Genomic DNA, 23,082 nt, shown 5'->3' with positions numbered 1-23,082 from the left:
TAGCCAAGTCGCCCTACCACTTAGCACCGGCTGAGATGCAGGAACTCTTTAGTCAACTTAACGAACTGCTCAGCAAGGGCTTTATAAGACCGAGTTTCTCACCTTGGGGAGCACCGGTCTTGTTCGATAAGAAGAAAGACGGATCATTCCGTATGTGTATTGACTACAGAGAACTCAACAAACTGACGGTCAAGAATCGTTACCCTCTGCCTCGCATAGATGATCTATTCGACCAACTGCAAGGGGCGAACTATTTTTCTAAGATTGATCTGAGATCCGGATATCACCAGTTACGAGTGCTAGAGGAGGATGTGCCGAAGACAGCCTTCCGAACTCGTTACAGACATTACGAGTTCGTGGTGATGCCATTCGGATTGACCAATGCGCCCGCAGTCTTCATGGATCTGATGAATAGAGTATGCCGACCTTACTTGGATCAGTTCGTCATCGTTTTCATTGACGACATCCTGATCTACTCCCGAAGTAAGAAAGAGCATGGCGATCACCTGCGACAAGTTCTAGAGACATTACGAAAAGAGAAGCTTTATGTGAAGTTCTCGAAATGTGAATTTTGGATCCGGAGAGTCGAATTCTTAGGACACGTGGTAAGCGAAGAGGGAATCCACGTGGACCCATCCAAAATTAAAGCCATTGAAAATTGGTCAGCACCTAAGACGCCTACAGAAATTCGCCAATTTCTAGGTCTCGCTGGCTACTACCGCAGATTCATTCAGAACTTTTCTCGAATAGTGAAACCTCTTACAACCCTAACCCAGAAAGGCGTGGCCTTTGACTGGGAAGAGAAACAAGAAAGAGCATTCCAAACACTCAAACGAGCCTTGTGCACCGCACCAATACTATCCCTTCCCGAAGGAATAGAAGACTTCGTAGTCTATTGCGATGCATCAAACCAAGGGCTCAGGTGTGTTCTGATGCAGCGAGGGAAGGTCATCGCCTACGCCTCCAGACAGTTGAAGACACACGAGGTTAACTACATGACCCACGATCTTGAACTAGGAGCAGTGGTGTTTGCTCTGAAGATCTGTAGACATTACTTGTATGGAACGAAGAGCACTATCTTTACCGACCACAAGAGTTTACAACACATCTTCAATCAAAAGGAGCTCAACATGAGACAACGACGGTGGGTCGAGCTACTCAGTGATTACGAATGCGATATTCGTTATCATCCGGGTAAAGCCAACATAGTAGCAGACGCCCTAAGTCGGAAGGAATATTCTGGTCGCAAAATCAAGTCATTGTCAATAACCATCCATTCACACTTGTCTAAGAAAATTCAGGAGGCTCAACTTGAAGCCATGAAACCTGAAAATGTGACGAATGAATCCCTTAGAGGAATGGACAAGAATTTAGAAGCCAAGGGTGACGGAGCCTTATATTTCATGAACCGGATCTGGACACCGAAACACGGTGTTTTCCGAGACTTGGTCATGACCGAGGCGCACAACACTCGGTATTCCGTCCACCCAGGTTCAGATAAGATGCATCTGGATCTTAAAAAGCTATACTGGTGGCCTAATATGAAAGCATAGATTGCTACCTTCGTGAGTAAATGCCTTACTTGCGCAAAGGTTAAGGTCGAGTACCAGAAGCCCTCTGGTTTATTGCAACAACCAGAGATCCCGGAATGGAAGTGGGAGCGGATCACTATGGATTTCATAACCAAGTTGCCCAAGACAGCGGGTGGACTTAATACCATATGGGTCATCGTCGATAGATTGACCAAGTCTGCACACTTCCTGCCTATCAAAGAAACCGACAAGATGGAGAAACGGACTAGAACATACATTAGGGAAATTGTACGGCTACATGGTGTGCCTATATCCATTACCTCCGATAGAGATAGTAGGTTCACCTCAAGATTTTGGCAATCACTACAACATTCCCTAGGAACAAGGTTGGACATGAGCACAGCCTACCATCCTCAGACCGACGGACAAAGTGAGAGGACCATCCAAACTCTGGAAGATATGTTGTGAGCCTGCGTGATTGACTTTGGGAAGGCATAGGATGCTCATTTACCCCTTGTCGAGTTTTCCTATAATAACAGTTATCACACGAGCATCAAGGCTGCTCCATTTGAAGCTCTCTACGGCCGAAAGTGCAGATCCCCTCTGTGTTGGGCTGAGGTGGGTGATACCCAATTAGCCAGGGGGCAAGCTTCCGACAGTACTCTTACCGGTCCGGAAATCATTCGGGAAACGACAGAGAAGATCGTTCAGATCCATGAACGATTGAAAGCCTCTAGAGACCGACAGAAGAGCTATGCTAATAAACGAAGAAAACCTTTGGAATTCAGGTAGGAGACCGAGTCCTTCTCAAAGTCTCACCCTGGAAGGGATTGATACGCTTCGGTAAGCGTGGGAAGCTAAATCCTAGGTACATAGGGCCTTTCGAGATTCTCGCAAGAGTCGGCCCCGTAGCTTACAAACTCGATCTACCCGACACACTTCGTAACGTACATTCTACATTCCACGTATCTAACTTGAAAAAGTGTCTGTCCGATGAGACTCTTGTAATCCCACTCGACGAGATCGAGATCAACGAGAGCCTCAACTTCGTGGAAGAACCAGTAGAAATCATGGACCGAGAGGTCAAGCAAACCAAGCAAAGTCGCATCCCTATCGTGAAGGTCCGTTGGAATGCAAAGCGAGGACCTGAATTCACCTGGGAACGCGAAGATCAGATGCAACGCAAGTACCCACATATGTTTCCCTAATCCACAAGTGTTCTCTTACTTTAAATTTCGGGACGAAATTCCCTCTAACGGGGGTGTGATGTGACAACCCGATATTTCAACTCTTTGTAATGGCCTAATAGGTCAAGTATTGTAAACATTTTTGAGTTAATAAAATTAACTTTGATAATAAAATGTCCAAAAAGTTTCTATTTAAATTTCTGCTATGTTTAAATGTCATCAAACCATGATCGTACGTAAAAAGAAGTCCCAAATCCGACGTCGTATATTGAAGTTATGATTTTTCCAAGTTCGGCTTAGCAACAGACAACTAAAAACTCGAATCGGAGATCGAGCGACTTTTGGCCGGAATGTCCTAAACGAGAATCGAAGGTCTCGACAATGGTATTTTAGCAGTAAAAAGTCTGGCAAAAACCGACGTCAGATAAAAAAGTTATGAATTTTTAAAGAAATTCCTTAATCACGTCATTTTAATAAATAAAAAATAAAAATAATTTCGGAATTTGCCAACGGAATCTAAACGAAAGTTGTAGATCGTAGTCTCACCTTCGCGGGGATATAAAGAACGTCGAAAACGGAGTTCGTATGAAGGAGATATGAATTTTAGAAGTTTATTTAAAATAAATATAAAAATAATTAAAAATCCTTGGTAATATCCGAAGGGGAGTCAGCCTAGGGCCGAAGTACGCGCCGCTTACCCTCGTACGCCCCGCGTACCCGAATCAAGGGCCTCGGATCGTCCACGTCGCCCTATGCGAAGCTACCGACCCGTCCCATCCGACCCGCCCCATCCGACCCGTCCCGTCCGAAGTGCGTAAGCGATGACGCACGGGTACGCGCTGCGTACGCCCGTACGCCCCGCGTACGGAGGCGGTTCAGCACCCCTATAAAAGGAATGCGAGCCTTTCCGAAAAATTTGCTCATTTTTTCTCTTTCTCTGACGATCTTGCCTTGATTTCCGTGCCCGTTCAAACCCGAAGCTCTGGTCTTTTTGCTCAAGTCCCGAGGGTCGATTTTACTCCTGAGATTCCCGAGAATCCCGAGAAAAAAAATCCGTTTCCCGAGACGAAACTCTGCCCGGTTTTACATCTCGCTATCTTCAAACGTCCAAGTGAGTTCATACCCCCTTAAATCAACCTTTGAAATTATTTTAAATATTTAAATACTTTATGGGGGGATACAAGTTAAATACTTATAGTTATTGCTTTGATCACATGTGATTGCATTAATCACATGTGATTAATAACTAGGAAACTAATGATTTTATCACTGTTCAAACTGTTTTACTTCAAAATGTTTTACAAACTCTTTTTCTTATCAAATGCTTTTATTTAAACTTTGTTTTACTACTTATAAATTGCATTCCCATATATGTATAAATATATAAGTAATGTTTAAAGGGCTTAGGAAGGCCATCCGCCCTATTTCCTTTTCACGCACTGAGATGTGGTCTGGTGGGATTTCGGGTGACCATCCGAGGGTCGTTTCAATATTAGTTATATATCATATATACATGTATAGACATAAAAGTACTTCCATATTCATACTTATCAATACATCAATTGCTAGTTACCATCGGGGTAACACAGAATATATACAACTATACTAGAAACAGGACATATACAACTATACTAGAAACAAAACATATACAACTATACTAGAAACAGGACATATACAACTATACTGGAAACAGAACATATACAACTATACTAGAAACAGGACATATACAACTATACTAGAACGATAAACATTACATATACATGGACACGTTAACAGTTGTGATCCACTGTATCGGAGCATGCCTTAAATGTCATGGCCCGAGTTGTAGCCAGAATTCTTTTGGAGGGAGAGCGTTGAGTTTGCGTATAGATGTATACTGGATTGACTATCCTACACCTTGCTGCTAGCTACAGCCGGACCTACAGGTCTGCGGGTGCCAAACGTCATTCCGTTATTACGACCGTTCTTTATGTCGTTGTTATCAGTCGATAGTATGGTGCAATTATCACATTATACCTTAATATAAATCTGGTTTAAGGTAGTTAGTACAGCAGTAGTTCCTATAAAACAAAACTACAGTACTACAATGATTTACCCATTACATTTTGGTGATAACCTCACTTAAACTTTAATGTACAAACTATATTTTGTTAAAAGATAGTTACACTTGGGAAATTACACACTTTTACATCAAACGAGCATACAAAACAGTTAAGCCTTGGTAGAAGGCTACTTTAACAGAAAATATAGGTTTTTCTGAGAGATTCAAACTTTTACAAATACTTACATACATTTACAACTTATACTTACGACAGGTTCAAACGTTTTGATAACAAACATCGACACTAAAATACTTATGAACTCACCAGCTTAATGCTCAGGTGAAACGACCCAAAAATACGACCCAAAATAACTTGTATTCTCAGGTGAAACGACCCAAAAATACGACCCAAAAATTTTTGTTTTTAATATAATCAAAACTGTAATCAGAGTATCATATAATAAAACCATGCGTGATGTATTCCAAAACATAATAAAGTACTGTGCGGAAAACTGTATCATACTACATCAAATCAAACAACTAAATCAATCCCAGGCTAAAGCTGAGGCGGTGGTGTGTGCGATGCCGTCATCCCAAGCTCTTCCCTTTGCTTGCGGAAGTACCTGAAACCAAAACTGAAACTGTAAGCACGAAGCTTAGTGAGCTCCCCCAAAATACCACATACCATACAATAACAATATCATATAAACACATATCGGGCCTTGCCCACTACATCGGGACGAAGCCCGGAAACTGCATCGGACCGAAGTCCGGAACTGACTGCATCGGACCGAAGTCCGGAACTGAGCATAGCATGGCATATCATATCAACTAGCATGAACACATATACTGCATACTACATCGGGCCGTAGCCCGGAACACATAATGCATAACACATAACACATAGCTCACAAATCCTGTCTGAGCCACGAAGGCATCAAACATACTAACTACTGCATCGGATCAAGTCCGGAAACTATTGCTAACTGGACGGGCCGGAATTGTGGCCTTAGACCCGTCCCTACTGGAAGGAAACTCACCTCGTAAACTGACGGCTGAGTGTGTGTCTCTGAAAGCTAACGGCTGCTGCTCCGGAATCTCCTCGGCTACAAGTCCATGAACACACTCAATCAAATACTAAACACTGCACTTGGGGTAAAATGACTCTTTTTCCCTTGGTCAGAGTCAACTTACTTTTGGGGCTGACTCGCCGAGTTGGGCCGCCCAACTCGCCGAGTCTCACTCTCACTTCCAACTCATACTCACTGCGACTCGTCGAGTGTGGCATCGACTCGACGAGTACCCTCTTGATCCAAGAACTCAGACAATCTTCATCCGACTCGCCGAGTCGTATGAACAGACTCGACGAGTTGTTCTTGATCCTAAGGAGATTGCCTTGGACTCGCCGAGTTGTATGAACAACTCGTTGAGTCCCTCCATCACTGAGTCTACCCTCAACTCGCTGAGTCCACCCTCTAACTCACTGGGTGCACTCGACACTGCTAAAAAACGAAGGAATCGGGGACTCGCGCCCCGACTCGCCGAGCCGCTCATCCCGACTCGCCGAGTCGCTGCCATGCAGCTAGTTTTTACTCGATTTCTCTTGAATCCAACACATGCAAATGATAGATCTGGGTCCAATAAGCTGTTTTACCACGTAAAGTTTCCAACTTTACGTGCACAACCTCATGAATAAGGGAAATAGGGCTAAAAGATACACAAAATGAGTAGATCCATGGCTAATATGCAATGTAACTCCAAAAAGATAGCAGATATGGGCTCTACAACACCCCAACATTCAGATCCAAAGGTATTTCGACTTATTAAGACATTCATGCAAACATAAGGCTTGGAACAAACATCAAATGGCTCTTAGAAGAGCTCTAATGGAAGTTTAAAGCATATAACAAGAAGGGAACCCGAAAATACCTCAATAAACTCAGATTTGCCCTTGGATCTTTGCACTACAACTCGTTTCCTTGCTTCTTTCTTCTTCTCCTTCTTCACACCTTCACAAAAATGGCACCAAATCACTTATAAACTCTCAAGGGAGGATTAGGGTTCTCTCACTGTGTTCTCAGGGTGAAAGTGGCGAGAATGAGGCTATAATGTGGTTTAAATAGTGGGCAAACCCGGGGATTTAGGGTTTCACCCAGACGGACGGACTCGCCGAGTCCGGGATATAGACTCGTCGAGTCCCCGGCTCCCGCGTGCACAAAATACGCGACCCAACTCGGCGAGTCAGGCTAGAACTCGCCGAGTCCCTCTTGAAAACTTAGACAATTAACAATTAATTAACATACCGGGAACGGGTCATTACATCAGGTCATCAGTAGACAGGTACCGATGCCAACTTTTCAGAAGATGGAGCGCATTCAAGACTCATCATATTATTTTGATTCACATTATATTTTTGGTGTCTAAAACTGTACAGAACACGCTTGTATTAAAATTTTATATTTAATGCAATGGATGATGTTGTTTGCTTATTTACAATTACTGTGTTGTGATACTTTACATGACGTCCTCCGCCCCAGAACGTTTCTGCCATTCTTGGTTTTGGGGTGTGACAGTGCTCCCCATGACCCTCTGTCCGACTTCACCCCAACATATCAGGGTCCTGCACTTCCTTCCGTACAACATCTCAAAGGGAGGACGATCGATACTCGCATGGTAGCTGTTGTTGTAGGAGAACTCAGCTAATGGAAGATAGGTATCCCAGCTACCACCGAAGTCCAGAACACATGCCTGCAGTTAATCCTCTAGGGTTTGGAGGTGAATCGTACATCTCTGTCTGAAATCACAAAGACTAGCACTCCGTGTCGAGCTACTACCTCTCGGATGGAAACATCGGCTAGCTTCTCGGCTGAGATGCTCCCCTAGATTGGTTTGAAATGGGCACTCTTGGTCAACCGATCCACAATGACCCATATCAAATCTACTCCTCGCGCGGTCATGGGAAGCTTCGTGATGAAATCCATAGTGATATCTTCCCATTTCCACAGCGAAATATCCAATGGCTGGGTCTTGTCGTGAGGCCTTTGGTGTAGGGATGAAAGTGGGTCCAAACCCAGACCAGATGGACCTGGACCCGGAAAACTAGGAACCATTTAACGGGATTTTGTAGAACCGGAAACCGGACCAGTATATAGGAACCGGATCTGGTTCGGATCCGGATACGATTCCGGGTAAAGTTGGTCTAGAACCGGAAAACCCGAAAACATCAAAATGGGTAGGTTGGAACCGAATAAAGTGGGTTTAAACCGGAAAAACTGGAATTTTTTGGTAATTACTTACTACTTAGTGGGTTCAACTTTGAAAATTTTCATATTGATATCCCGACTTTGGGGGATTGTAACTCATTGAATATGAAACCAAAATTAACAAAATTATAGTAAAAAATCATGTACAAACTCTAAAATTCACTGTGGAAAAAAAAACTTCATGTCAATCCAACTTTAAACGAATGTGATATGCATGTGTTAACATTTTCACATAATACAAAGTACAAAAACAAATAGCTGAAAAGTTGAAAATTTTCAGTTTTGATATCCCGACATCGGACGACTGTAAATCATTGAATGTTAAACTAAAAATGACAAAATTGTAGTCTAAAATTATGTATAAACTGTAAACTACAAGTTGGAAAAAACCACATGTCAATCCGAATTCAAACGAATTAGATATGCATGTTTTAAAACTTTCACCAAATACAAAAAAAACTGAAAAATAAAAAATTTCCAGCTTTGATATATCAACTTTGGGGGACTGTAATGAATATAAAACTGAAAATAGCAAATTTATAGTCTAAAATCATGTATAAACTCTAAACTACATGTTGGAAAAAACCTTATGTCAATCAGAGTTGAAACAAATGAGATATGCATCTTTTAAACGTTTCAAAAAAAACTGGTTCCGTCCGTAAAAGTGGTTTTGGTTCCAAAAACCGGTTTCGGTTTTTAGAACCGATTTACCCGGACCTGATGGACCCAAACCCGGATTACCTAGAACCCGGAAAAAACCAATTTTCGAACCCAGAACCGGAACCGGTTCTATATATTCCGGTTCTAACGGTTCTGGTTCCGTTCCGATTCCGGTTCCGGTCCGGTTTTCCAATTCTAAATCTCATCCCTACTCTGGTGCTTGGCCTTGACCTTCCTGCACGTCATGCATCTTTCTACGAACCAAGCTACATCCCTCTTCATGCAGGGACACCAATAATCAAGACGAAGATCCCTATACATCTTCGTCGCCACGGGATGGATAGAAAACCTGGATTTGTGCGCCTCCTCCATCAATACCTGGCGCACACCTCCATGATATGGGACCCATACTCTACGGTGTAGTGTCAAGAATCCATGAATGTCATAATCGAAGGAGGAAACCTGGCCCATAATATGCTCACTCTTACGATGTTCCTCCTTCATAGCCTCCTGTTGGGCCTCTCAAATCCGCTCCAACAGTGGAGTCCCCACTGTCATTTGCAGGCAGATGTCTCTGATCGGCGCTGCCTTGCGGCTAAGTGCATCGGCCACGACATTGGCCTTCCCCGGGTGGTATAGGATCTCACAATCATAATCCTTCACCACGTCCAACCACCGATGTTGCCTCATATTCAGATTCGGCTGATCCATGAGGTACCTTAAATTCTTGTGGTCTGTGTAAATGGTACAGTAGACACCATAGAGGTAATGATGCCAAATCTTGAGGTCGAAAACAACTGCCCCCAACTCCAAGTCACGCGTCGGATAGTTTGCCTCATGAGGCTTCAGCTGCCTCGAAGCGTAGGCGCTAACATGCCTCGTCTGCATCAATACTGCGCTCAAAATCGAGATGGATGCATCACACTACACAACAAAAATCCTCCACGCCCTCTGGCAGGGCTAAGATTGATGCCTCACACAATCTCTGTCTCAGCTGCTCAGGCCCCAAGCGAAATACAATGGCTTTGTTCATTAGTCGAGTCAAGTGAACAACTATTTTGGAGAAATCCTGGATGAATCTCCGATAGTAGCCGACTAATCCCAAGAAACTCTGAATCTCAGATGGAGACTTCGGAACCTCCCATCTCATCACAGCCTCCACTTTGGCCGGGTCGACCAGAATACCGTTTTGGTTGACAAGGTGCCCAAGAAACTGCACCTCACGCAACCAGAACTCACACACTTAGAGAACTTGGCGTACAATCTCTCCCTCCTCATAGTATCCAAAAACTCTCGCAGATGCTCCTCATGTTGTTCCTGCATCTTGGAGTAGACCAAAATGTCATCAATAAAAACTATCACCGACCGATCCAGCATCGCTCTGCACACGCGGTTCATGAGATCCATGAACACGGAAGGAGCTTTGATGAACCTGAAGGGCATCACCACGACTTCGTAGTGGCCATATATCATATCATAAACATATTGTCAGGCATATCTGGGGTGCCGACCTACCTTTCGTTCCTAACAACCGAACTTAGGGACTAGTCCCCTCCTACTACCACTATCACATACAACATAATCATGCTAGCACATAAACATATCAGGTAGTAGTAAACCATACATTTATCACAAAGACAATCATCTCAACTATAATCAACTACTAGTGAGCCAGCCTTGGTGCCTTAGACCCAATTCTACTGAAAGGTAACTCACCTCGATGTCGTGTAGTATTCGCACAGTCCTTGGTACAGGTATCAACTCTTCTCAACTCCTCCATCCCTACACAACAACCCTTCTTGATTACTAATTTGTACCCCCAACCCTTCTCATCAAGGGTTGACTCTAGTCCGGGTCAAATTCAAAGTCAAAGTCAACTTCGGTCAAACTCAACCTCCAGTTGACTTGACTCGCCGAGTTGCTCCACCAACTCGTCGAGTCCATATTCTTTCGAAATGATACAACCCCTGACTCTACTCGTCGAGTCTAGCAAGAACTCGATGAGTCCTCCTTCAACCATAATATAGGGACCATCTTCAACTGACTCGTCGAGTTCATCCTTCAACTCGTCGAGTTCATCTTCATCATGTGCATGTGCCCAGTCTATGACTCGCCGAGTTATATGAAAAACTCGTCGAGTCCGTCTTCATGGGTTGGAAGATTGCCTTGGACTCGCCAAGTCCGTTCATACACTCGCCGAGTCCCATGATTTCCAGGTCCATAATCACGTCCATCTTGTTGAGTCCTTTTCTGGACTCAACCAAATTCCTAAGATACATAAAAGTTTGGGTAACCAATACCCGACTCGCCGAGTCCCGAGAACGACTCGTCGAGTCCCCAAAAGTCCATGTCTATAAACTTGATTTCTGTTAAGCTTATCTCATCCAAAGGGTAGATCTGACCTCCTAGGGTCGATATACCACGTAAAGTCACGAACTTTACGTCCATGCATGGGTCTTTAAGCTCAAAAGACCCAAAAATGAGATCTACAAGGTGCATGGGGCTCTCATGGCCATAATGTTGGCACCTTTATGCCATGAGAACCCTCCAAGGTTCAAGATCTGAAGCCCTTACTCTTCATTACACTCTGAAACTCAAAATGGCTTAGAAATGCCCCAAAGATGTCAAGTTTCAAGCACTAAATTGGATCTAACAAGTAAGAAGTCAAGGTAGGAGCTTTTTACCTCAAACAAGCTAGAAATGCAATCAAATATGTGGATGTACTAACTTCCTATTGAACCTTCAAGTCTTTCCTTCCTTCTTCAAACTTCAAACACAAAGAATGGCGCCAAGTAGCTTCAAGAACACTCAAAAGTTGGCTAGGGTTTCGTGAACAGGGTCTGGAGGTGATGGAGGCTGGGGTGGAGGCCTCATAAAGTGTTTAAATAGGGTGCAAACCCTAAAATTAGGGTTTTGTCTAGACAGCTCCTACTCGTCGAGTCGGTCTCCCGACTCGTCGAGTAGGTCACTACACCTCCGGGTCCAAATCCGATTCTACTCGACGAATTGGGTCTCCAACTCGTCGAGTCCCAAGTCAAAACATAATAATTAATTAAATTAAAATACGTACCAGGAACCGGGTACTACAAAAGGCCCCTTGGACAATCAGCAGCACAAAAAAAGTGCAACTAATAACGCTCCCACTAAAGTTCTTTAGTGGCACTTTTTAGTTGTGTCGATGCAGCCTTATTGGGTTATGTCATTAAAAAAGTTGTAGGTTTTTAGTGGCACTATTTTTATGCCACTATTTAACTGCTAAAATAAATATTATTTTTATGCTTTTAATGACAAATTTTGTAAGACAAAAAAATTATTTTAACAAGTTAGATCTGATTTTTTTATTAAATTTAAAGATAATATAAAATAATAATAAGACAGTTAAGCTAATAAATGGAAACATAATATCATTACGTCAATTTGAACTTGTTTAACAACAATATTTTCAATATATTTAAAATAAAATCATCTTCTCAAAAGTTTAATAAGTAAAAATGTTGTGTTAGTACTTAAACCATAATACTATTGAACTAGATAATTGTTGGGGAAGAAACGCGAAGCTTCATTGACTTCGAACTTTGTATAATCGGTCTTCTTATCTACCCAACTTCTGAAAAATTACCTATCATATAACCATAATACATTATATAAAAACATTTTTAAATATTACTATTAAACATGACTTAAAAAGAAGTGTTGGTCCTTAACATGATATAGAAACAAGACATGAAAATTACAAAAATGCCTACCTCCCCTTCCTTAGCCTACTTTGAAACAAATTTTGACAACTCCCTGTAACCAGAAACAGGTTGAATTATATATATTTTGAAACATATAGTCAAGGCATAGACTAATTTGTGTAGTAAAATATTATACAATCAACCTGGAAATGAAAATGGAAAGTACCAACTCGTATAAAAAATACATAAAGTTATGAAATTAAACAAAATGCACATCAATGTTACCTATGATTTTAACAAAACATATTAAAGGTTTAGAATGTTGCAATGTCCTCAACTCTTTTGGTTCATCTTCTGTTTCACATAATGGAAAAAAGTGTTAGCCATCTTAGAAATAAGATAAATAAATAAAAAAAGAGCTGATTATAGCAACTTATTTACGGGTGTGAAAAAAAACCCGAAACCGAATAAAAAGAGGATTAACTGGTTCGGGTTATTCGGTTTTTGGGTGTCTTATTCGGTTAACCTAAAACCGTATAAACCTAACCAGTTCGTTCAATTGTTTTCAGTTAAACCGATTAACACCAATAAAAAATTTCTAAATGGCAATACTTGAATCATTATGTATTTATGTAATGGGTTTTTTAGTTAATAAGTTTTCTAGACAAGAATCTTATTCTTATCTTTACATCCAAGTTACCACATATATAATAAAAAAACAAATTATAAAACACATGCATGTTACAAGACCAAGTATTCAACACACATATTCCTAAAAGCTTTATGTAACTTAACAATTATTTTATCATCTTCCAGTTTCACATTACCTCTTTGAAGTATCCTCTCAAGTAATTTATCCATATCATCCAACAATTTTTTTCGCACCTCAACAACCTTCTGGTAAATCAATAAGCCAACAATATTAGTCGTCTAAATTCAAAATATTTATGAAATATAATTTAGATAGTTAATTATTGGGCCCTTAATTATTCGATGACGTTGTCATGTAAATATATAGATTGTACCTGTATTTTTTGGTAAATATCGCAATTACCTTATCTATTAAGCTTGAACCTATTTATTTAATGTGTCAAATTTGGAGGTTTGTTTATGTTTGCATGATGTGGAAAAATAAGTTTAAACATTTGTTCTCATTACACTTCGTGAACCAGCCTCAACCTTATGGGAATTGCAAAAAGCTAGAGCTACTGATTTTGAGTAACTATTAATGACAAATAAGCTACAGAGACATTAAAAAAGGCTAACTTGATGAAAAACAAGTGGTGTTTGTTTCAGGAATTTCGTCGAGCACTTGATGTGCGTCTCTAAACATGAAAGATGTTCCATTAATATTGAAAAAGAAATGTCAAAAACTTCTGAACAACAACAAATTACAACAATTTATCAACAAACTAACAAATTTTCACATCTAAAATATGTAAATCAGGTACAAAAACCAATAGCTAGGAAGCATACCTTTTGAAACAATGAATCCACCTGTTGAGATATAGTTAATTTTGGGGAAGAAAAGTAGAAGACGCCAGAACCTCAAAAAGAAGAATCAAAATATGTTAGTCAATTACTTATAATTGTGCGAATACAATAGGATCGGAAACCACAAAAAGAAAAGCAGTAAATAAAGAAACCAAGTAATCAAATTAGATTCGGTAATCATACTTTTCGGGGTTAGAGAACAAGATGAAATAGATGGTGAGATATAGAGAGCTTCAATCGGCAGAGAGATACCGAGACGTATTAAATCTGCAATGAACTTCAACCAGGGAGATGTTGAGATTTAACCTGCAATGAGCGACGAAATGAGGCATAGGAGCGACAAAGGTTTGCAAATTGGAAGGGATTTTGATTTAGGGGATCCGATATTTCAAATGTGTTTTGAGTTTTGACCTAGGAGAGAAAAGGGTCGGTGCAAAGCTTTTAATGTTGGGGGAAATAATGAGCGGGTAAAAAAAAATTAGAAGGAAACAAACAGCATGCAAAGTAAATTAGAATTTTCAATATCAAACAGTGGCATATAAAAAAATGTGTCACTAAAAACCTAATATAGTGTCACAAAACTAAATATGTCACTAAATTTAATATTATTTGTAGTGATCGGTATAGATCTAGGCTCTGCAACAGGGCTTCGATCTGAGTTTTCCACCCAAGGTAATTTGTGGATGTTAATTTCAGAGTTGTTGGGAAATTGAGGAGGAGTAATCATTGGTATAGATGTTTTGTTTTAAAGAGGATGGGGAGGAATTTGTAGGTGTGATGTGTGCAGAGCCAAGCTCTCATACCATATAAAGATTACAGAAGAGAAAGAAGATGAATATAAATTATAAGCTCTGATACCATATAAAGATTACATAAGAGAAAAAAGATGAATAGAAATTATATCTGTATTGATTTGCAATAATTGCAGAGAATTACAATTAGGGTGTACATATTGAAAGAAGCGTCTAACTAATGGAAATATTTAGAGAAACAATATTTGACAAAGTAATGTACATGTCGGCTAAATATATGGATCTAAATGTGGATAGATATAACCGAGTTATATCTTAATACTTCACACCGCATCCATGTCAAATATAGTCCTCTCTCTCTCTCTCTCTCTCTCTCTCTCTCTCTCTCCAAACACACAAGACACACAACACCTTCTCTCACTCATGCCATACTTCTGAATCTGAAGATTCGATAATCCGGAGATCCGACAACCCCAAATTCAAAATTATTTTTAATTTCTATTTAGGTTTTGATTTCAAATTTTGATTTTGATTTGAGTGTAGGTTCTGATTTCAAATCAATACACAAGCAATCCAGGCGATTAAGTTTTTTGGTTCCAATATTTTGATTAGATCGTCTCGACCTAATCTGGTCGTCCCAATTCTTATCTTATGTACACCCTAATTTGTATATATGTTTGTAAATAAGTAAGGGTAATATAGTCGTTTTAACTACACCAAGGACCAAAAATATGACAAAAAAATAAATAACACATGGACCCTCAAATATATATGTAATTTACTCTTTAAATTGCCTAATTTCACAAAAATGATACAAAATTGGAAGTTGTGCTGTTATACTTATACCTCTTCAAAAAAATCATTAAAATAGAGTTTGCAAACCTAAAACCTTTTAACTTTTTACCGGATATAACAATAAAGCAGACAATTGTTGAATTTGAGCCGACATCGTCCAAATGTTGAACAAGGTAAAACCTCTCTTCATTATAAAATCAAATTAAACCACAATGACGAGAGAATGTAGATGTACACTAAACATGAATACTATACATAAACCTAATTAAACTAAACATGAATATTATACATAAACCTAATTAAAAAACTTTGTATTATACTTCACATGGTTCCATTCCAATTTTTTGTCCTACACCATCCACCATCTCACGCTGGGCAGGTGTGCTTACCCATACAAGACTATCGACATACTCCACAATTTTACCTTTGATTGGTTTTCCACGACAAAATTTCTCCAAGATTTTAGCCTTGCGTGAAGTTGGATTGTACAAAAGAATACGTAAATCACCATCTAAAATAAGAAACTCGTTGTGCGATGTGGATCCAAAAACCACATCACCAAGAAACATTGAGAAGACATGGCGTTTGACCCATGATTCAGCCACCCCATACTCCTCCATCACCCACACCTCACATACACCATCCGTGACCACCTCTGACATCACACAAATCTTTCCATCCAAAACTCCTAAAGCATTCGGGTGTTTGTTACTTGGTATCGAATCTGGAAGAGGTATCTGAGTGAATGTCTCTGAACCCAAATCAAATGCCACTATCGCATTTCTCTTCTCCCCCTCAGCAAAATACCCTAGCCAGTGAAGATGGCCATCATGCCCATCGGCACAAACGAAATCAATGTCAAAAATTCTTGTGACATCAGATGGAAACCTTTGAGTAATGAACTCCCATGAACCTTTTCTCATGCTATAAACCTCAACTTGCAGCCACTTTTTAACGAGATATGGTAAAATACTGGTGAGGCCTATAAGCTTGACAACTTTGTAATCTTCAGTTTTGGGATCAAACCCAAACCGGAAATGGATTTCATAATTATAGCGAGGGGGCTTAGAATGTGGTGGGAGAGTTGAAACCATGGAGAGAGAAGGGTTCCATATGTGAATGACATTGCCATAAGAAGAGCATATTAAGCCGTGAAAAGAACCAATAACTTTGATGATGCTAGCAGAATACTTGGATTTGGGATTAACCGGGGGGCGTTTGATGAGATTGGTGAGTTTGAGCTTAGGGGATCGAAATGGGTGTGTTGTGAATGGTTTAAGGTTAGAAGAAGAAGATATGTTGTTGTAGAAGACCAAAAGAGTTCGATCGTTGTTATTGATGGAATGATGGAGGTGGGATCTTATAAAGGAGGGGTGAGATAAGAGGGCGTTCCAAGATTTCGAGACACATCTCATTTGAGCAAGTTGTTTGGCCAATAAGCGGATGAATATATTTAATAGAAGATCACTCGAGAGGTTCTCCAGTGTTGGTGGATGTTGGATTTCCGATCTGCATCATCAGTATATAACACATCAGTAAAGTCACAACCAAAGAGTTAATAATAACAACGTAGGATTGCTCACTAACCTAGTAAAGGTTTTCCGTTTCCACATTTGTTCAAGCTCTGATATCCTAGTGGTAGCAGAATTCCAACTTTCGTCAGATACTCCAGTTGAGTTCTTCCGTTGAGGAAATCAAAAGTACGTCAAGATTACAATTTTTTGATCAGGATAAAACATTGAGACAGCAACATAGGATTACACATTACTAATCAACTCGTAAAGAAAAAACGTCCCCTCCATTTATTTTTGATAGTTAGTTGTAATGAGTCCATTCTAATATATGAAGTACACGACTAAAATGATTCAGGAAGCATACACTCAAATCACCAAAACAACTTACATGTCGCCCAGCCTCCTGAGAAACATTCTGAGGTTCTTCATTTATCTCTGGTCACATAAGAGCTTTTGTAAGGGGGCATGTACAACGTAAACAAAAAATTCTTATTCAAGTGAGGTAATACAAACGCTATTTATTCTTATGAATATCTTGAGTTTTAGACCACACAGAAACATCTACAGCAAGATTGACCCATACCCATTGCCTCTTATGATCGATTAAGATCGATTATTAGCATAGTCTATGTGATGGTTTGACCACATAACTATGATTATATTTCAGATTTATTTCTTTTGAGAATTACGCGCAACCTTTTGGTTTTCAGCTATTTACCTCATAAAAAGCAACCTATGTCTACTATAATCTCAATTTATTTAGTATTAAGCAAGATCTATATGTCCAAAGTACATACTTCCCCTGCTTTGAGCACTCTCAACACTAACAAAACTTTAAAAATATGCGCCTACGGACATTTCACCATGATAAGATTTCTACTCTCCCACAAATACTGCTCGCAATTCTTGTCATATCATTGCTATCTACTAATGAACTTGTACACATGCATGAGATCATGTCCTAGTCTATCACATAAAAATTTCACAATTTCTTGTTTCGATTGTCATGACTGCCTTTCTTGAAACATGCAGCAAGGAGTATTCGATCAATAGAAAACATGTCAAAAGCCTACGATGTAAAAAGAGATAAGCAATTCAATGATGCAAAGCAATGGTATCAACGAAAACGAAACTAAATCGTAATTGCAATTTGCATGACCTATGATATGGTCAAATCAGTGCGTTTCTACAAGAAGAAAACCTATTGATCAATTGAAAAAGATGCAAACGATCGTCCAATGAAACAAAGAAAAAACTAGTACCAGAAATAATTAATAATTGATCTGAGAGAAACAGTTTCGAACTTGGACGGAAGGCCCTCTTACCGTGCTTTTCTCCGGCTCCGCCACTTTTGTAGCGAGCCCTTCCGTTGCCCGCCGTCGCCATAGGTAAAACTGGAACTATCGAGGAGATGAATTACGTAGTCAGGAAGTTAGATATATAATTATACTAGCTAATGCCTGCGTGTTATCTTATGTATTTTGTATTTTCGTAAAAATATTACTTTATAAAATAAAATGTTCAATGCTTAAACCTTTATATTGTTCAATGCTTAAACCTTTATATTAAATTTTAATTTTTAATAGACTCGTATCTACTTCTACTCTACTCTAATAAATAAAGATATTTTAACAAACATGTCACACTTTCATTCAATTTTTCAAATATCATTTCGTGATTATTTTGAAATTGGATAAGTTCATCAATGAAATTCATATTCATTTACTATATTTAAGTTAGAAAGAAGGGAGTTCCAAACAAGACTGGATTGTGTGACACATGTCAAACGTCATGATCCATTCGAAATTAATTAAGGTATTCCAAAGAAAGCTCTAGTTTACAGTGTCAATTTGACAGAAGCCTGTTGGATCATGAACTATGAAAAAAAATTACAAACATTCCAACTAAACTGAAACTTGGTATTTAATAAATCCGGTTCAACTATGTTGGATTGTTGCCAAGTCATCTGTCCACATCAGCAAATCTTCAATGCCCAATAGGTAGCAACTTAAAGATTACCTAATTTTACAAAAAAAATAATAGCCGTAGATCACTCAGTTAAAACAAAAGAAAACAAGAAAGAAGAATCCAATGATTGCACGTTGCCTTTTCAAAACGTGAAATCAATAGCCGCATCTCATCTCACAGAAGGTGTCACCCAAACAAGACTATCCACATACTCCACGATTTTATTTGTACCAAATTTAGGACAATATTTCTCCAAAACTTTTTCCCTGTCAGCAATCGGATCATACAAAACAAGACAACGATCATCATCTTCAATAACAAACTCACTATGTGACGTGAATCCAAACGAAGGTGCACCATAACTAAACTGCAAAAACACATGACGTTTAACCCATGATTCAGCCACCCCATACTCCTCCATCACCCACACCTCACACACATCATCATCCGCCACCCATGTGATAAAACAAAGCTTTCCCGCCAAAACCCCTAACGGATAACACCCGTTGCAGTCTATCACAGCATCTGGAACCGGAAGAGTCATCTCACTAAATGTCTCTGATCCCAAATCAAATGCCACTATCATTAGTCGATCCCCCTCCTCACCAATATAACCAAGCCAATGAAGATGCCCATCATGCCCATCTACACAGACGTTTTCGGGTAAAAAAATCTCAGTGACACGCAATGGAAACTTTTGAGTGATGAATCGCCAAGAACCCTTTCGCATGCTATAAACTTCAACCTGCAACCACTCTTTTACAGGATATGGTAAGAGATCAGGTTGCCTGATGTGTGGTGCAGTAAGTCCTATAACCTTAACTACTTTGTAATCATCGGTTTTTGGATCAAACCCAAACTGGAAAAAGATTTCGTAAGGACCTCGGCTGGGTATGTAATGTGGGGGGAGAGTTAACACAGCTGAGAGAGAAGGGTTCCAAATTTGAATGCCATTATCGGAGTAACGAGAGCATATTAAACCATGAACAGAGCCAATAACACTGATCATGTCAGTAGTAGTATCTTCAGAATCGGGAATAACCGGGGGGAGTTTGATGAAATTGGTGAGTTCGTGATGGGGAAATCGACACGGGTGTATTGTGAAAGGTATAGGGTCAAGAGATAACAAGTTGTAGTAGAAAATCAAGAGAAATCGATCGTTGTTATTGATGGAATGATGGAGGTGAGATTTTATAAAGGAGGTTTGAGATAAGAGGGCATTCCATGATTTGGAGACGCATCTCATTTGAGCAAGTTGTTTTGCCAATAAACGGATGAATATTTTTAATAAAATATCACTAGGGAGATTCTCTAGTGTCGCTGGGCATTGTGGTGAATCCCTTGATCTTTTCGGATCTTGTCCAATGGAAAAATGGAAGTTATCAAGTGAACCATTTTTTGTTGATGCTTCATGTGGTAGAAGAGGAAGAGGAGGCATTCCTCCACCCTTTTCAACAAAAGTATTATCACCTGTAACAGCAGTATATAACACATCAGTAGTGACATACGCAAAATTTTCAAAGAATAAGGCACTAAAAATGGATATACTTTCAATATCAACATCAATTTACTTTTATGTTTGTGTTCTGAAAATATGGAATACACACGTTATTCATGAAATTAACCACCATAATGGGACATATATAATACAGAGACATCGAATTAAACAAAATCATTTTTAAAAGTCAAAAAAAAATCGAATTAAGCAACGATTCAACAAAATCGAAATCGGTAAGTTCTATTTCAAAGGACAATGATTCATACAAAATCGAAATCAGGGAAATATATTTAAACAAATTCAGAGATCGATTTTGCAGATTCTTAACAAAACAGCTTCACATATCCACAAATTCAAACTTACACAGTAACACAGATGAAAACGTCCAATTCTGAAAGATTACTCGAGTTCAAACTTCTGACTGGATAAGATTCAGAAAGAAATTAATCCAACTGGTGCAGTTAATCTCGAGTCTCATCTAAAAAACGTATGATTCAGAAATAAAACGGCAGCAGGTAACTTCTAATTGATGGTATTTCAGAAAAATGAAATCAAAAATAAGAAGAGAAAGAATTGGGTATACTGTACTTATGTTGGGAGAATTCAAAAAAAAAAAAAAAATCAGAAAAGACAAGTATAATTGATTATCTTGAACTAGAAATAGACATAGAAGAAAAAGAACTAACCGTTAGGGCGTTGGCTTCAGTTGTTGTTGTTTGGATTTTCCATGGTCATGGAATCGAAAATAAAAGAGGGCGCATAGGAAGTCGGAAACACAGTAGGTCAGCGCTCCTCCCGCTTCTTCATTTTTGGAGTGCCGTCTATAATCTTTGCAATATTGGGCCAAAATCTAGATTTAAAATTAATGGGTTTTCGTTAATAAAATCATCATTATAAAATTAATTAAAATTTTATATTAAAAAATTGAAATTATTAATTAATTATTTTAAATAAATTATTATTTAAGTTATATATTTTTATTTATTTAAAATTATAATTATTGATTTAATTAAATACGTGAAATTAAATCACATTATAATCTGTATTAATTTTATTTTATTTTTTAATTTAATGTTATTAATGTAATTAATGTAATATAATTAAAGTGAAAACTTTTAAAATGTAAAATTTAAAATGTATAATCAATTATTAATTTAATGTAATTAAAATGACAATTTTGAAATTTAAAATTTGAAATTGATAATTAATATGTTAACAAGTGTATGTGATATATAATATTAATAATGAGCTCTTATAGTATGACATTTATCAATAGGATAATAAACTTATTCATTTATTAAAATTAGAATATGGAGATGGAAATAACAATTATATATATATATATATATATATATATATATATATATATATATATATATATATATATATATATATATATTCTCCTACTTTTTGTTCATACCAAACCTCATATTCATTTAATTGATAACATGTGTTATATTAATATATTAAAACATCATTAAATGAACATTAAATGTTATGTCACTATTTTTAAGATCCAAGTTTGTCCAAGCTCATGGATCGTCCTTGATCAAAACTAACAATTTAAATATAATTAGCATATCGTGATCGTTCAAAAATCCAAATTAGCACATGAATAGCTATTTTATTTTTCACATGTGGAAATATATAAGCAAACATTAATGAAATGTTTAAGAATATTATTGCACAAAGCAAGCAACTGGAAATGAGATAGTATGTTTAAGACAAAAGAAAGATCAAATGAAACTATTTCATCCAAAAAAACGTTTATATACACCTATTACGTCCACTCTTAAAGTCATCCTAACGAGCTTTCCTCCGACTCCAACGCTTTCGTATATAGCACTTACATCATCTTTCGACGCCATAAGGGAAGCTACAACTATCTATGAGATAAATTACGTAGAAAAAAAAGGTGAAAGGTGGGGATATAAGAGAAAAAGGGGATGAAAAGGGAAATTAGGGTTTTAAGGGTGTTTGGAATTTTGCTTTTAAAACATCATATTTATTTATTTTATTTTTTTTAAGTGAACAAGTTAAGAAGTGTTTACAAAACTAAAAAGCATTTTTGAAAATAATTTTTCTATAAACTTCAAAAAAGACTTATGATAAAATATGTAGAACCTAACTTTTTGAAATGTTTTTGGTTGTTTGATTCCACAAAGTATTACAATACCCTCATTTAACCTTATACTCATCTAACATTACACTCACATAACCATTTTTAGTCATTTTACATGTAGAAGCTAAGTCAAAACATGTAGCATCCTAAAAATCACGACAAATTTAAACTTCTAAAAACAACTCATAGTCACAAAAATTTTACAAAATCATTGTTTCCAAATTGTTTACCCATATCGGAGTATCAAAAAATCATAAGTCATAAATAGAGGATCTGCACAATCATGCTTTCGCATTCCCGTGATCATCCGAAGTACCTGAAACAACAACTAAAAATTGTAAGCCAAAGCTTAGTGAGTTCCCCTAAAGTACCAACACACAAACACAAACAAATAACATATACAAGAATATGTCGGGTCTAATCAACCATCGTGTTGGAATACCTTAGGCCCAATCAACCTCCGGGTCCAATCATCCTCAGGATGGAATACCCCAGGTTGGAATGCCAATATACAACAAATCCACTCAGTCATCGGACTAAAATACCCTCAGGCCCTCAGTACGATTCTGGCATGCCAAG

The 23,082-nt window shown here is 38.4% G+C and overlaps 2 protein-coding genes and 2 long non-coding RNA genes across 6 annotated transcripts; all 4 read right to left on the bottom strand.

The window, feature by feature from the left end:
* Window positions 1-5,047: 5,047 nt before the first annotated feature.
* On the bottom strand, window positions 5,048-7,114 carry LOC145005885 (uncharacterized). The gene is made up of 3 exons (XR_013662701.1): window positions 6,690-7,114; window positions 5,801-5,866; window positions 5,048-5,383 (listed from the first exon to the last, which is right to left on the bottom strand). It is a non-coding gene; the product is annotated as an uncharacterized LOC145005885 (long non-coding RNA).
* Window positions 7,115-12,067: 4,953 nt separating this feature from the next.
* Window positions 12,068-14,259, bottom strand: LOC145004100 (uncharacterized). The gene is made up of 6 exons (XR_013662267.1): window positions 14,038-14,259; window positions 13,837-13,907; window positions 13,188-13,257; window positions 12,646-12,714; window positions 12,430-12,472; window positions 12,068-12,302 (listed from the first exon to the last, which is right to left on the bottom strand). It is a non-coding gene; the product is annotated as an uncharacterized LOC145004100 (long non-coding RNA).
* Window positions 14,260-15,670: 1,411 nt separating this feature from the next.
* LOC145005927 (F-box/kelch-repeat protein At3g06240-like) lies at window positions 15,671-17,321 on the bottom strand. Its single transcript, XM_078965033.1, has 2 exons — window positions 16,989-17,321; window positions 15,671-16,910 (listed from the first exon to the last, which is right to left on the bottom strand). The coding sequence occupies exons 1-2, from the start codon at window positions 17,012-17,014 to the stop codon at window positions 15,716-15,718; spliced, it is 1,221 nt and encodes a 406-aa protein (XP_078821159.1). The 5' UTR covers window positions 17,015-17,321; the 3' UTR covers window positions 15,671-15,715.
* Window positions 17,322-18,820: 1,499 nt separating this feature from the next.
* Window positions 18,821-21,198, bottom strand: LOC145006298 (F-box/kelch-repeat protein At3g06240-like). Of its 3 annotated transcripts, none has more exons than XM_078965393.1 (3): window positions 21,068-21,198; window positions 20,745-20,859; window positions 18,821-20,353 (listed from the first exon to the last, which is right to left on the bottom strand). In XM_078965393.1, exon 3 carries the CDS (start codon window positions 20,319-20,321, stop codon window positions 19,053-19,055), a length of 1,269 nt encoding a protein of 422 aa, XP_078821519.1. In that variant the 5' UTR covers window positions 20,322-20,353; window positions 20,745-20,859; window positions 21,068-21,198; the 3' UTR covers window positions 18,821-19,052. The 3 variants fall into 3 exon arrangements, with proteins under 3 accessions (XP_078821519.1, XP_078821518.1, XP_078821517.1); XM_078965392.1 differs by having other exon boundaries at window positions 20,745-20,802; XM_078965391.1 differs by lacking the exon at window positions 20,745-20,859.
* Between the last annotated feature and the right edge of the window lie 1,884 nt (window positions 21,199-23,082).

Source organism: Lactuca saligna, chromosome 7, assembly GCF_052625555.1.
Source record: "Lactuca saligna cultivar CGN05327 chromosome 7, ASM5262555v1, whole genome shotgun sequence".
Classification (NCBI taxonomy): Eukaryota; Viridiplantae; Streptophyta; class Magnoliopsida; order Asterales; family Asteraceae; genus Lactuca; species Lactuca saligna.
Note: the sequence above shows the minus strand (reverse complement) of the source record. Positions and strands in the feature narration are given on the sequence as shown.